This window comes from Mauremys reevesii, linkage group 2 (assembly GCF_016161935.1).
Source record: "Mauremys reevesii isolate NIE-2019 linkage group 2, ASM1616193v1, whole genome shotgun sequence".
Lineage (NCBI taxonomy): Eukaryota > Metazoa > Chordata > Testudines > Geoemydidae > Mauremys > Mauremys reevesii.
Window position 1 is genome coordinate 35,123,681 of NC_052624.1, and position 14,086 is coordinate 35,137,766.

General features: G+C 37.7%; 1 protein-coding gene across 15 annotated transcripts in view; it reads right to left on the minus strand.

Annotated features, from left to right (window-relative positions):
* KIAA1217 (KIAA1217 ortholog) overlaps positions 1–14,086 on the minus strand; it is a 507,222-nt gene that overhangs the window by 99,254 nt on the left and 393,882 nt on the right. For all 15 annotated transcript variants that reach the window (XM_039523556.1, XM_039523564.1, XM_039523562.1 and 12 more), the window contains 2 exons: positions 4,892–5,090; positions 1,680–1,773 (listed from right to left, as the gene is read on the minus strand). In XM_039523556.1, the coding sequence (XP_039379490.1) occupies positions 1,680–1,773; positions 4,892–5,090 (293 nt within the window). The remainder of the gene's footprint in view (positions 1–1,679; positions 1,774–4,891; positions 5,091–14,086) is intronic.

The window sequence follows — 14,086 nt, forward strand, 5'->3', positions numbered from 1 at the left end:
AGTCACCAGCAGGAGGCGCCGCAGGGGTGAGTCCGCACCTCTACAGGCTGAAAAAGACGTTAAGATGTCCTCTAATCCAGCCTCCTGCATTGGTATAGAGGGAGCCACCTTTATTTTTGAATTATCTCACTTTGGCCAGAGGGAAAGAGTTTAGCCATACTCAATATGTATCTGTGGGCATAATCTCAGTTGCACAATTCTATATTTTAATGTGAACAATACACATTTTAACCACTGTTTTTACAGAGAGCCAACATTTGTATTTGAAACAACTTTATTAGATAGTAAATATCTGACACAGGGCCAAAGAAGTAATCCAGATTGCTGATATTTTGATTTTATGTACACATTAGCAAAACATGCCTGAATACCAGTCCATCCCACAACACACACAAAAGTTACATTTAGCCCCCCTTTCAAGTCGGACAATAAAAATTTAGGCCTAATGATGTAATGTCAATGCATTATTATTACAATGGTTAACATTACTATAGGCACCGAAAATGTGCTCTGCCCTAGGATATTAATGATATATTTCAGATAGATCCGCTTACTGCTCCATAGAAGTCAATAGTATTTCAAGATTCTCAGCACCTTGCAGGAGACACATAGCAATTCATCAGATCTGTCCCTAAAAGAGCTGCTACCATTCTATATACAGATTTTTAGCAATGCAGTGAGATGAATAATCAGATAATTGGATTTTCTGACCCATCAGAGAGATTGTTTTATGATGTTTTAAAATTCAAATATTTAAATAAAATAATTATAGGAGAGGTGGTTGAAAATACCACAGGAAACTGAATGACTGCCACAATTGTACTGAAACAACAATGCCCTACACCATTACAACTGCAAAAGTGCTTAAATATAATCAAACCAAAAAACCAAAGATCTGTGGCAGATGAAAAAGAAATTGTGAAACCAAGAACCAGATTCACAATTATAAACTAATATTTTTACAGGAGTTTCTCAGAACATTTGACATCCACTTTGGACCATGTATAAATTACTAAAAACCAAACAGCACACTTGCTAGTAACTGTATCCTTCTTGAAGGCTTAATATGATTTTATTATTTCCTATATATATTATATTTAAACAAAAAAGAAAACAAAGGGAATACATTTCAGAAGCTTTCTTGGCAAATTGAAAGGCAAAGATTTCACCTTAACAAAGATTACTACATTTATGGTATTTTTGACAGACACAAAAATTGATGCTCTTTTCAAAACTGCAAAGCATTTATTAGTATGTTGAGTCTGAGATGGCCATTTATGAAGCACATCAGGAGACAGGGAGCTCAACCAGAAAGCTTTTGAAAATGGTGTTGCGAGTTGCACTACTAATAAAGTTAAACCATGCTCTGCTCTGTTGAAAAGAAGAAAGAGTTTGGTGCCCACTAATGAATGAGACTTCAATTTGCATTCTGAAACAAATTACTAAAACACTGTGCAGTGATTTCAGTTCTTTACTGTGAATGAATGAGGGATCAGAGAGCTGTTAAAGTAAATAATGACAAGGAATGAAGTAACAGATCAATAAATGAGTTAGCAGGATGGATCAGTGTCGTCCCCTTGCAGCAAGTATGTATTCACGCTATATACGTTAATGTAAACATTTCACATAGAAAACAGGAGATAAAATAAAAATGAATATAAATCAACTCTGGCACTTACCCTTATATCTCCATTTACAGTTCTGGATGTATGATTAAATGCATGAGCAGGATCTTTGTTGTAAACTTTAAGGAAAGATCTGTCCTGAATGTTCCTGGAATCAAAAACATCAACAACGATAGTAGATGAAAGCAGTTTTATTTTAGACATTTCCTTTGCTTGCCCTAAGGATTCAGGCAACAGACAAACACCATCACGATATTGCTGCAACTGACCAATAAAAAACCCTACTGCTATAAAATAGACAAACAAATAGCAAAACCTACTTCAGTTCTCTTTCCCCTGGGAAGTATCATTCTTTCAGTACAGCTCCACACCCATAAAAATCAGGTGGTACTGAGTTTCTTTCAAGATCCCCGGCACAGAGTGAAAACACTTTGTAAGATAATAAAGCTCTAATATTTACAATGCACCCAAAAGGGTTTAAGTTAATATTTAAATGCTTTATTGTGTACTCTACACAAACACATGAATTTCTGATATTCTAATGAGCACAAAGCAAAAGAAAAATACTCTTTTGAAATTATTCTTGAGGCAAAAGTAACTTATGGTAGTTTGTTCACAAAACCGAAAATATTCCATAGCGATTAAGAACTCATCAGCGAATGTAAAAACAAATGTTCAAGCCTCCAATCTTTCATAAAGCTTTTTTTAAAATAAAAAAGCACAGTTTTGATAAAAGCAACTACAGAATTTTGATGCAAATTGTTAGAAGAAAACACCAAAAGATTTTTAAGATTAGCACAAAGAGCCTTGTCATTCATGAGTCTTTTTATAAACTGACTCATTTAGACAACAATCAGACAACAGATGTTTTACATTAGTCTCAAAACCTACCTTACAATAATTTCATAGATTAGAAATCTGCACTGAGTCCTGCTAATTTCTTGTTCAGTACTAATCAGCAACAATCTAATTAACGGCAACAATCTAAACACACTAATGTCCTTTCAAAACTGTGATTCCTTTCATTTCACAGTAGTGATTTCAAGAGAATTTGCACACAAGACTGAATTTCTTTCCTCCAGGTATAGCAACAAGTTTAGTGGACTGATCTTACTCATTAGGATTATCATTTTTAAAAAATGAAGTGAAACATTCTTGGGCTGGTCTAATTTCTTTCTTTTAAAGTCATATTACAGTCAGCGATTGCTTTGAATCTGTAACTAGTCAGAACTTGCACTGCTGCTGTAGACTTCAAGTAGTCTATTAAAAAACCACATAGCTTAACAGACAGATCAGTCCCATCTGTTTAAGAAATATATGGTTAATGAGAAGTTTAGGGTTGATGAGAGAGTTAACTACATGTAGAATGCACAAGAAAATACCTCTCCTGTAGCAAATTTAGGTTCTTCATTTATTTATGGCAGCATAAACTCTTTTCTGCCTTACAAATATGGAAAAAAGGTGACGGGTCTACGTTTAGTTAGTGAATAATTTGTGAACAATGTTAACTGTATGTAAAATTAAATAATATTCAGTGCCAACAGTACAGATGTTACATATAAGGTAAGGACAAAATTCTGCTCAGAGATCTGCATGAAGAGTCTAAACTACAGAATTCTGCTCTCCATATGGACATGGAATGATTCTTTGTTAATATATTTCTCAATGAAAGGAAAGTTCTCTCATTTTTTCAGTTCACTCTTAGCTCACAAATGATGATGCCATAAACAGAGGCAAGGTGGGTGAGGTAATATCTTTAATTAGACCAAACTTAATCTACTCTTTTTTCTATCTCTAAAATGATGGTTGAGAGAGTTTACTCAATTAATGTCAAGTTCGGTTTAAAAATAATCTCCATAGCTATCTTGTAGAAATATGACAGCTTGAAGTAAAGTAGTGCTTTAAGGCAACATAGTAAAATACAGTGCATTTGATCTCTGAAGTGAATTGTATTTAGCACCATATCTCCATTCCACTCCACCTGAAACTTTTCTGATAACAGGTATACATTTGTGTATTTTTTTATTTGCACATCTGTTTTACATTCACTATTTGACAGTGTTAGAACTGAACACTTTTCCTTCTGTCCCTCTTTCTCTTCTGCTTCGCTCTTGTGATTTTGTGTCTGTTCTGATATTTATCATATACTACCTTACGAACAGTCTGGTGTAAATATATGCCACATATCCCTGAACTACTTTTCACACCATAACAAATTTGTGGCCAGCCACATGGTTGTAACTGCTGTGCACGTAGGCCATTGGGAACCTCTTGGTGGTTATGGGTTAACATTCCAATCCTTCTGCTCCAAAAGCACAAATACCAATTGGTGTCAGAAGTTCAGAGCTTAAGAAACATGGTTGAGCAGCTCTGATTCCATCCAGCAGAGGACATGCACATACACACACACAAACCAGGTCTTTACAATATTCTAGTATGCAGTAGTGGCTGAGATCAGAAGTATTTTTAATTATTAGTATTAATTATTTGTATTAATGTAGCACCTAGGACCAGTGGCAGGTATCTAGTTGCCCAGTCCTGATGGAAGCTAGAGCAGCAGTGGGTACACTCCAGCCTCTGCCACTGGTGTAACGGATTTTACGCTGGTGGTAGATGATAAATAGCAGAGCTCTGCTCCATGACACTCCCTCCAGCCCACACTGTGCCCCAAAACACCCATGACACTTTTCCCGACCTCCCTTTACATCAGGGGGGAGGGATAGCTCAGTGGTTTGAGCATTGGCCTGCTAAACCGAGGGTTGTGAGTTCAATCCTTGAGGGGGCCACTTAAGGATCTGGGGCAAAAATCAGTACTTGGTCCTATTAGTGAAGGCAGGGGGCTGGACTCAATGACCTTTCAAGGTCCCTTCCAGTTCTAGGAGATAGGTATATCTCCAATTATTATATTACTTTCTGTCAGTAGAGACAGGGATCTGTTTTAAGGCCACTTTGTGAATTATTTAATGTTTAATATTTCAAATATACATGTTTTGGTAAAATATTAATTGTAAAAGCTAACCAAACTTATCTGTATTACATGAATATTTAAATAAAGTATATCAGACATATACGGCTTGTGCAACAGATGTGATACATATCGCTTAAGGCATGTGTCAAACTGTGAAAACGCCAAATTACTCAGACACCACTGAACTTGCCTCAATGTGTCAGACCTGATATTTGTTAGATATTTATCAGCTTAACTTTTTTTCACGCTATTGATGCACTGTAGAAAAAAACCCAACTGTAGCTCCGTGTTTACCTACCTTACATCATTTAGTTCATAGTATATGTTTCTGCTCTCGTCCTTGATGTAAATGGCAACACTGGGAGACTCCAGCATTTTCATTGTCAGCTGCTGGGGGAAGGCACTTACGAAGAGGGCACGAATCGTGTCTGTGCTTGTAATTTCATTCGGCATCCTTAACTGTTTTGTTTCATCTCCATACTGAAGATATAAAACTCCTAAAAGCAAAATACAATTGAAGATTTTTTTTTAAATGCATGGAATAAACCTAGACTCCAAAGTCCACATAAAACAAAATCATATATTTAATTCTATACTAGAATAAGCAAAGCTAGATGTGTCTCTCTCACACACATCATACCTTTTCACTACAATACTGGAACGAAGAATGTCTCGTGGATATTGATTATTTGTTTCTATACCACAGAGTATTCCCAAAGCAACATGTTATTGCAGGGGATCTATTTTTACTGTTCTTTAGTTAGATCAAAAGTTTACATTAAAAGAGCTAATTTTAAAATAATACTAAAATGAATCCATACTACAAGGAAGGTGCAGGTAAGTCATGGGAAATTTTCTGTCAGCCGAGGGAAAAATTAATCCGTGTATCACTTAGGTTCTTTTAAGCATAAACTCTTTGCTTTAACTTCACACTTACTCAACGGGGTTGATTTTCAAACCAGCTCCCCGTTTTTGCAAGTATAATTTTGTGCCCACAATTGATTTATTAGCAATTTATTTATTTATAAAATTGTAGGTGAAATTCATAGTAGGAACAAAGCTGAAGTCACTAAAAAGCAGATCTAGCTTGACTATCAGACACTTTAATTTTGAGTGTTTCTGTGTGAAATGGTTTGCAACCTTAATTATAATCTCTAACACATCACGGTATAGTATTGTAGAGGGGGCGGAAAGAAAGAATCTGGGTCATATATAGATAGATGTATAGATTTTAAAGCCAAAAAGGATCATTCCAATAATCTAGTTTGGCTTTCTGCACAACACAGAGCAACAAACCTCCCCCAGCAATTTCTGCATTAAGCCTATAACTTTTGGTTGAGCTTCAGTACATCTTTTATAAAGGTATCTAGTCTTGATTGAAACACTTCAAGTGATGGAGAACCATCATATGTAGGTAAATTGTTCCAACAGTTATTTACCATCACAGTTAACATTTTGCACTTCATTTCTAGTCTCAGTTTGTCTAGCTTCAGCTTCCAACTAGTGGATTTTGTTATGTCTTTTTCTACTAGGTTAAAGAGCCATCTACTATCAGAAATCTCTTTCCTTATGTACGTACTTGGAGACCATGATCAAGTCACCTCTTAAACTAAATAGATTGAGCTTCTTAAGTCTCTCAGTACCAGGCATGGTTTCCAGACCTATTTTTCTTCTAGTCAAAAGTAATTGTCAATATTTTGCACTTATATACTGCAGTGCCTTTCATCAAAGGATCTCAAAACAAACAGACTTTAATTAATTACTGGTATGTCCAACAATATTCCCCTGAGGTAGACAAGTATTGTATTATATTCATTTTACAGATGGGCAAATGGAAACACAGAAGCCGTCCTCCCCTTGTGGATTCTCGTATTTTCCCCCACTGGACCTTGCTCACTAGGGGTGAGATTCTCACTCCAACACCATCCCCTTTCTGATAGAGTGACATAAAAGGGCATAAAAAGCCTTGAATCTGGCCAAGGGAGAATTCCCCCAGTGTAGGAACTGAGGAAGACAGCCACAGACTATCCTGCAAGACCTGGCATCTGAGCCATGCCACCGGTAGGAAAGACATGTTGGGGGTGGTGCCACAGCCTGCCTATAGGCATCTGAGGACAGGCTGACATGATGTTAGAGAGCTCTGAGGGGCTACCTATGTTACACCAGTGGCCTCTCCAGCCCCTAGAGAAGCCCTGAATCAGGAGGGCACAAAGGTACTTGAAGAGAAGAGAATGACAGATCTGCTCAAGTGTGACTATGTTGCTCTTCCTTGGTTAGTCCTCAGAGGATATAAGCCACAATACCAACAACTCATTTTCTTCTTTAAGTCAGCTGGTTTTTTTGGTAAGGGAACAGAAATGCCTAATATTATCCTTACTGATGATCATGCGGTCTATGGTGCTACAGCCCAAATTACAAAACCCGTTTAGATAGTGATATCTTGGTTTAAAGTCAAAATTGGTTATACCACCAATGATGGGGTGGTGGAAGGGTTTTATTTTGTATATTCATGAGCTACCACCAGTGACTAAAAATTTGTGCTCAAGTCCTGGGACATGAAGGCATTTACTGAAAAATATAAAAGACATATTAATCTAAGATGAGTTTTCTTTATCCTCAGCTCTTAGTATTTTTCTCACTATGTTGCCCATAATTGCTGTAAATGAATGAATGCACATTTTGGCAGGTGTTCCCACAATCAGTGAGCAGATCATTGTACCTAGAGCAAGAGAAGGCAGAACATGTTAATTTTTATGCATACTAATCAGACTCCTCAACACCAGCTAACCATTATTTAATATTAGGCTGCTTTTAAAATGACACTGTCAGTACCTCTTCTATAGTATTATGAATGGATGATATTGTTATGAGCTGGGTTAAACCTTGTTATGGGTTGAATTAAAGCCTCATTGAAAATGAGGTGTGAACACGCCCTTCAATTAAGATAAGAGTAAAACACAGTTAAGGGGCCATACCTAAAACATTGACATAATTTAGTCTGCCCAGTAACTAGCAACACATGGGTGGACGGTTCCATTGGGCATTGTTTTGATCAGATGTGCTTGTGGCATAGGTGCTAGAACTAGGGGAGCAGGGGTGGGGTGGAAGAAGGTGCTGCAGCACTCCCTGGCTTGAAGTGGTTTCCATCATATACAAGGTTTACAGTTTGATTCAGTGGCTCTCAGCATCGCCAGTATACAAATTGTTCCAACACCACTGGCGTTGGTGGGAAAAAGTCTAGCTGGAGGGGACAGACAAGAAACAGAGAAACTCAAAAGCAACAAAAAAGCCAAGCAGTAGCCTGTAACCACAGCACAACCCTGAAAAAAGCCTAGAAAAAGGTTCTGGGTCAGGGTTGCTGGCTAAAGGAAGACTGGGCCTGTAAACTAAGAAACGACTCCTTTTGTTTCTGGTTCCTCCTGTGTTTGGAGAAGCAGGACATTGTACATTCTTTGTAAATGAATAAGATTGCATCCAAGAAAATACCAGACTCCATCATCAGTTTCTGCTTCCAGCTGAAACTTTCCCAGGGTCCTGAAATTGACTAACTGCTCGGGTCAAAAAGGGGTAACAATATCATCCTGTGTCATTAAGGTTGCACTCAGATTCCATTAGAAACTCTATTTTTAACCTTTTCCTTTGGCAGGCAAAACTGGACTGATCCATAAATTGCCAGATTTACTCCAAAGATTTAGGAGAATTTTTCTGAAAGTTTATTTTTTAAAAAATGGCCTATACCTCAAAAACTGTTAAGTGAATTTTCTTTACTCTGAATTGAAATTATGATTTTTTTTGTTAAACATCCTTGAGAACGCATGTAGTAGATATATTTGAAGAAAATAAGCTGTAATTAATCAACATTTTAATGATTATATCTAACATCTGTATTCACTGTTCTTAAGCAAGCAAAAAGTTTTGCATGTGATTACTTTCAGCGTATAAGAGAATTTTTCTTTGAAGGTGGCATTCAAAATGTTTTTAGTTGATAAAAGATGCTTAACATGACACTTTAAAAGTGATATATCGATGCCATATTTTTTTTAAAACTCAGTAACCAAACAAAACTTTGTTAACTTTAAACTAAGTTTGCTACTATGTATGAATATCAAGAAATGTTAGTTTAAAATAAAACAAGAAAAACCCTTAGGGGTTAAAGGGTTTGGAACATTCCCAAACAGCCTTAACTCTGCCCTTCCTCACACCCTCAACCTATACATCGGAAACTCACTTACAGTTGTTTTAAGAGAGATTTTCCAAATAAACTTATATCTAATCTGGAATGATTGTGCCTTAACAATATAGAGGTTTTATGTACAAATCACAGAGTCCTTTGGTTCATAAAACTTATTAGCATGGGAAAGAACATTTTCAAAGGAATTATGGTAAATTCTCCTTCTCCTATTCTCCCTTATATTACACACTTTTTAAAAGCCCCTGCCTTTTCCATTGAGTTGCCTGATCCATGTCATAATATAGCAGTACTTTAGGGTGTTTCCTATTGGAGAAAACTAGCTGTTCATTCCAAAAAAAATCCTGTTTCAGCATGATAGAAGAAAAAGGGACTTTTAGATCCATTATTTTAAATCATCCACCTTGTTCCACACACATATCTCGTCAGGCTGAAACTGGGATAACTGGCAACACCCTAATGCCCAGCTTGAAGGAAGCAGCTACACCCCTGGAGTCATTTCTTATTGTCAACTAATAAATTACTCACATTAAAACTCTAGCAAGAGGAAATAGTGTCTAACCCTGGTGTAGCTCTCATTAGGACAACAGCATAGCTGCCAGCAAAGCGGATGGAAAAGAAGCCAAAGGAAACAAATGCTAATGTTTTCATGCATCCGAATGCTCCTCTTGCACTTACTCTTCTGTCACAACAGATTCGCTAGAAAGATTAAGATTGTGCTGAGTTTTTACGAACACAAAACAAACAAGACAACAACGCAGAATGTAATAGGCTTAACTTCAGGAGGACAGGTAACAGAATAATGAAGGCTATAGTATATAGCGCATCTGAAAGTAGTAACTCGAGTCAAACAATGCTACTGCTGCTAATTCTAAGCATGTCTATAGCAGCAGCTTACTCCACAAGTGGTCTCATTGACATCAATGTAACAACTATTTAATATCAATAAGGGTGTCAGAATCTGGCCCAAAGTGAATACTGGAATATTGATACTAATGCCCCCCAACAAACAGATCAGATTTTGCCATGAATGTTATCCGAGACAAATATAGTATAGTATTTAAGGGTGTAACAGAGGTCAGAACCCACATTGTTCTTCTTAGACATGTATCAGACAAATAGAGATAACACACATTGGTGTCCGTATCACTGAATTCTGCAGACACACTCACAACTTTGCTACAGCAACACTTCTTGTAATGGAGAAGAAATTCCTTAGTATACAGTTGTTACTATCCCCACACTCAACACTAGCCTTTCCAGCTATACAGCACATTCTTTCAGAACTAGTCTGAGGTCATTGCCATCATCCTTGTGGTATTTCTAGCCTGAAGCCCTAGACTATTTCCTTTAGCTACTCTCTGTTGATAATATCTGTTCTCTAAATTTAAAAAGGGGTCTCTTAATATTCATAGCTATCTTCACAGAATCAAGGGGCACAATCTGTGGCATGAAATAAAACTAAAAGTACATGTTTAATTTAATTTTCTTTCTACCAGAATAGCATGAATAGTTTTGTTCAAGTTTCTCCAGCTGTTTGGTAGTGTTTTTCAGTAAATGTAAAAAAAGTGTTATGTTTAGTTCCTTAAATCTACATACTGCTAATCTGTCCAAACCTGTTATTTACTGAGACTAGCTGTAATAGGTCTGTTTCATCATGAAAAGAACACACAGGAAATGCTAGGGTTATATATTATTTCTACCAGTGTATCCCATGAAGTTGGGATGCGTATTCCATGCACCACTCAAATAGGAAAGATTGTAGAGTTTTACAAGTGCCTGCTGCAAATGGATGAGTTTAGCCTGGATCATAGAAAATAAATTAAAATAAAATACTAGTTCTTTTGCTTAGAGAAGAACTGATGACAATCCAAGTGGTCACAACTAAAACTTATGATGCTCAGACTGTCATCTTTTTATATGTGAAAGTTCATAATTCAGTTAGATGAATGGGACAGTTCATGCTTCTCAAAACTATTGTTTCAGGCTGTCAGATTTTGGGCAACGCTGCTTCAGTTTACTCAGCAAATTCTACAGTATCAAGGAATACAGAGGGTTCTGCTTATCAATATAAAGGACAAATATCCACATTAATACTTTGAGATCTTGTGGCAGCCTTTAGCATCATTAGTGATACAGTCCTGCTGACCCATAAGACGTGCCATGGGACTGGGCCGCACAACTGCAATGCAGTTTAGCTGGGACTGACTGGGAAAGCCACATGTAGGTTTCAACCAGTTCAGCATTCAGCAGCCCACCTTCTGAGTATGATAGATTAACAAGAGCATATTACTTAGGGGCTAAGCATATTACAGTGGGTCCCTGATGCCAGATACGATTCAAGGACTTATTAACTAATTTTTAAAACACTTGATGCTCTAGTTCCTGGTCTGACTACCAGTGAGAGACCATCTTTCACTCTGCATTTTACTGCAGAAGTGGCTATGAGCAGGGATATTAAAGCTGATGGTCCCTCAGACCAAAATTCTTAGGGGCTTGCAACAGATATTGTTTGGGGATAAGGAGCAGTAGGGAGTTCAATAACCAAGGCCACTGTGCTAGACTTGTCACTTGATATTAAACATGGAAGAGGGATTTACATATAGGGTAGAAGGCAGGATTTGGCCTATTTTTATTGTTTTTCAGTGGTTATCTATAAATAATTTGCCAATTTTACTGTACAGATGTGGACAGAGCACTGGACTGGAAGTCAGAAGACTTGGGTTCTAATTCAGGCTCTGCTACTGACCAGCAGTTCAACCTTATACCAGTCACTCCATTGTCTCTGTGCTTGTGTTTCCACCCACTCTCCCCTCACCATGCGTTTTGGTCTTGTTTGTTAAGATCACAAGCTCTTCAGAGCAGCAGTTATCTCTCACTATATGTTCATATATTACCTAGCACAATGTAGCCCGATTTTGGTAAGGATCCCTTGGTACTTCTGTAATACAAATAAATAACAATAATGAAAAATTCTTGCTCAAGAAAAACAGCAGGGGAAATAAACAGTCCCAGAAATGTGCCTATGTAGCTACATTTCAAGCTAAACCTGTCTCTGAAGGCATGCTCTGGCTCAGGGGCCTGATGCTCCCCTCCTTTCAGCTGTTTTACACCAGTGCAACTGCACTGAAGCCATTTCAGACTTACACTGACACAAACTGTTGTACCGAAGAGGAGATTCAGACCCCCTATCATTTGACCCACAGTATGCATATAATGGTTTTCAGCACAATGTGTATGTGCTGAGGCTGTAATGCTAGAAAGGATTCTGGCTCCCTGGAACAACTTTTTTATTCCTCAGGTGCACATAAGAGATATCCGCTCACACATAAAGGAAGAATGGATTAAAGTAAACAATACATGTGATTACCCAGCTTCTCTTGGGAAGGTGTACATTTCACACTTCCCCTGGGTATAGTCCAAGAAAATGTGTAAGTACAGTAAATGAAGTATGAAAGCTTTTATGGACTAGCATATACCGGTATGGTTGTTTACTTCGCTTTGTTTTTTCTGCTGCAAAATGTTTCAAGTAAGATAAAGTATTTCTTTTGAAGCCCAATAAACATCAGTCATGATTTTAAACTAAGGAAGGAGATGAAGTCTAGAAAGAACTGACCAGAAAAACTAGAGTTACCTTAGGATATTTTCATTTTCTAGGATTCCTGTTTCAATCCCATAATTGAAACTGGTTGTTTCAGGCTGTTTTTCCTGCAGAACTGCCAGCCAACTCTAATTTTTCTGACTATGACAGCAAATAAGTACATGTTCATTTTTGCATGTTGATGTGCTTTTCATGCATTACAGAGTCAATAGACAGGACAGGGGGAAATGATTTGAGAGGATTAACTACATTAAAGCCATACACAGTCCTTAATTTGAGATGCAATTCCCAACGTCTTCCAGGGGAGTTCCCCCCTATGGTTTACCAGCTATATGATATATGGCCTAAAGGCAGTGGTGGATTAAACCTAGAGGCCAAATCCAAATCCCAGTAAATCAGGTCCTAAATGGGGCTGGATCCAATCTTAGCAGAAAAACCTCTAAAAGCAAATCAAGGGCCTCCTCCCCAGAATGACTAGTGAATGCTAACAGCCATATCATATTAACAGCCATATCATTTTTTATTTTAATATTTTATAGAAACCTGACAACATACATTGCACGTGCGCGCACACACACACACACACAGAGCTAATCCCACACAAAAAAGTACATAATCCCAGTTAATCACAGAGGGTAGAGCACTAAATAGAATCAGGAGACCTGAGGTCTATTCCCAGTTACACCACTGGCCTTCTGGGAGACTTCAGTCAAGTTACTTCCCATTCTTTGCTCCAGTTTCCCCGTCTGTAAAATGGGGATAATGACACTGACCTGCTTTGTAAAAAGCTTTGACATCTATTGATGAAATGCAGTATTGGTGTGTAGGCTAGGTATTATTCAGTTAGTTATTATAGCGCTACATATTAATTATTATTATATCTGAATTATGTAGCAGTGCAATCTTTACTCAAACCATTGAAATCTGTCTGTCCGTAGTGAAGTAGAGAGTCATGAGATAAATCATCAGGGAAGATTTTAAGATTTTTAAAAGTCCAGACCCCTGCTGTGCCAATACTTAAGCATGCGTGTAATGCTACTCTTGTGAGAAGTCCCACTGAAGCTTACGTATTGGCAGGATCAGGCAGTTTCTGCTTAAAAACAGTGCTGATAAAGTCAATGGACTACTTAGGTGAGCAGGCATAAACAGACCTCTCACAGTAGGGTTATTGTGTTATAAGTCAAAAATACACCTAAGGGTCACCCTGTCCCAAAACCACCGACCAAGATTTAGTAATGGTTTGTCACCGTGATGGTATAACTTAATTTACCCACAAGGTGAGAGCTGGGTGTGGTGGGGTGGAGGGGTGTGTCACACTGTGATAAAAGTTTATTTAATGGTAGCCAAGATAATACAACTGGTTATAAAAAAACAGAACAGGGATGTTATTTAAATTGGAACAAACAGAACTGGATACTAGCTACCTGTAATAACATCCCTCCAGCTGCCCTCTTATCCTCTTTCTGGTTCTCAGTTTATTCACAGACTCTGTTTCGCCCCATCTTTCTGTCTCCCTTGCCTGCACAATCTCCCTCTTCCCCTCCTGCTGAGGGGAGTGAACATCTCATCTCAGTTTCTCAGGAGTAGCTACCTCTCCTCCACGAAAAAATTTACAGTACATTCACCCTGAACACACCCTAATTCATATATCCCCATATGGGATCCAGTCTCTTTACCATATTTATATTCCTTCCCCTTTAAAT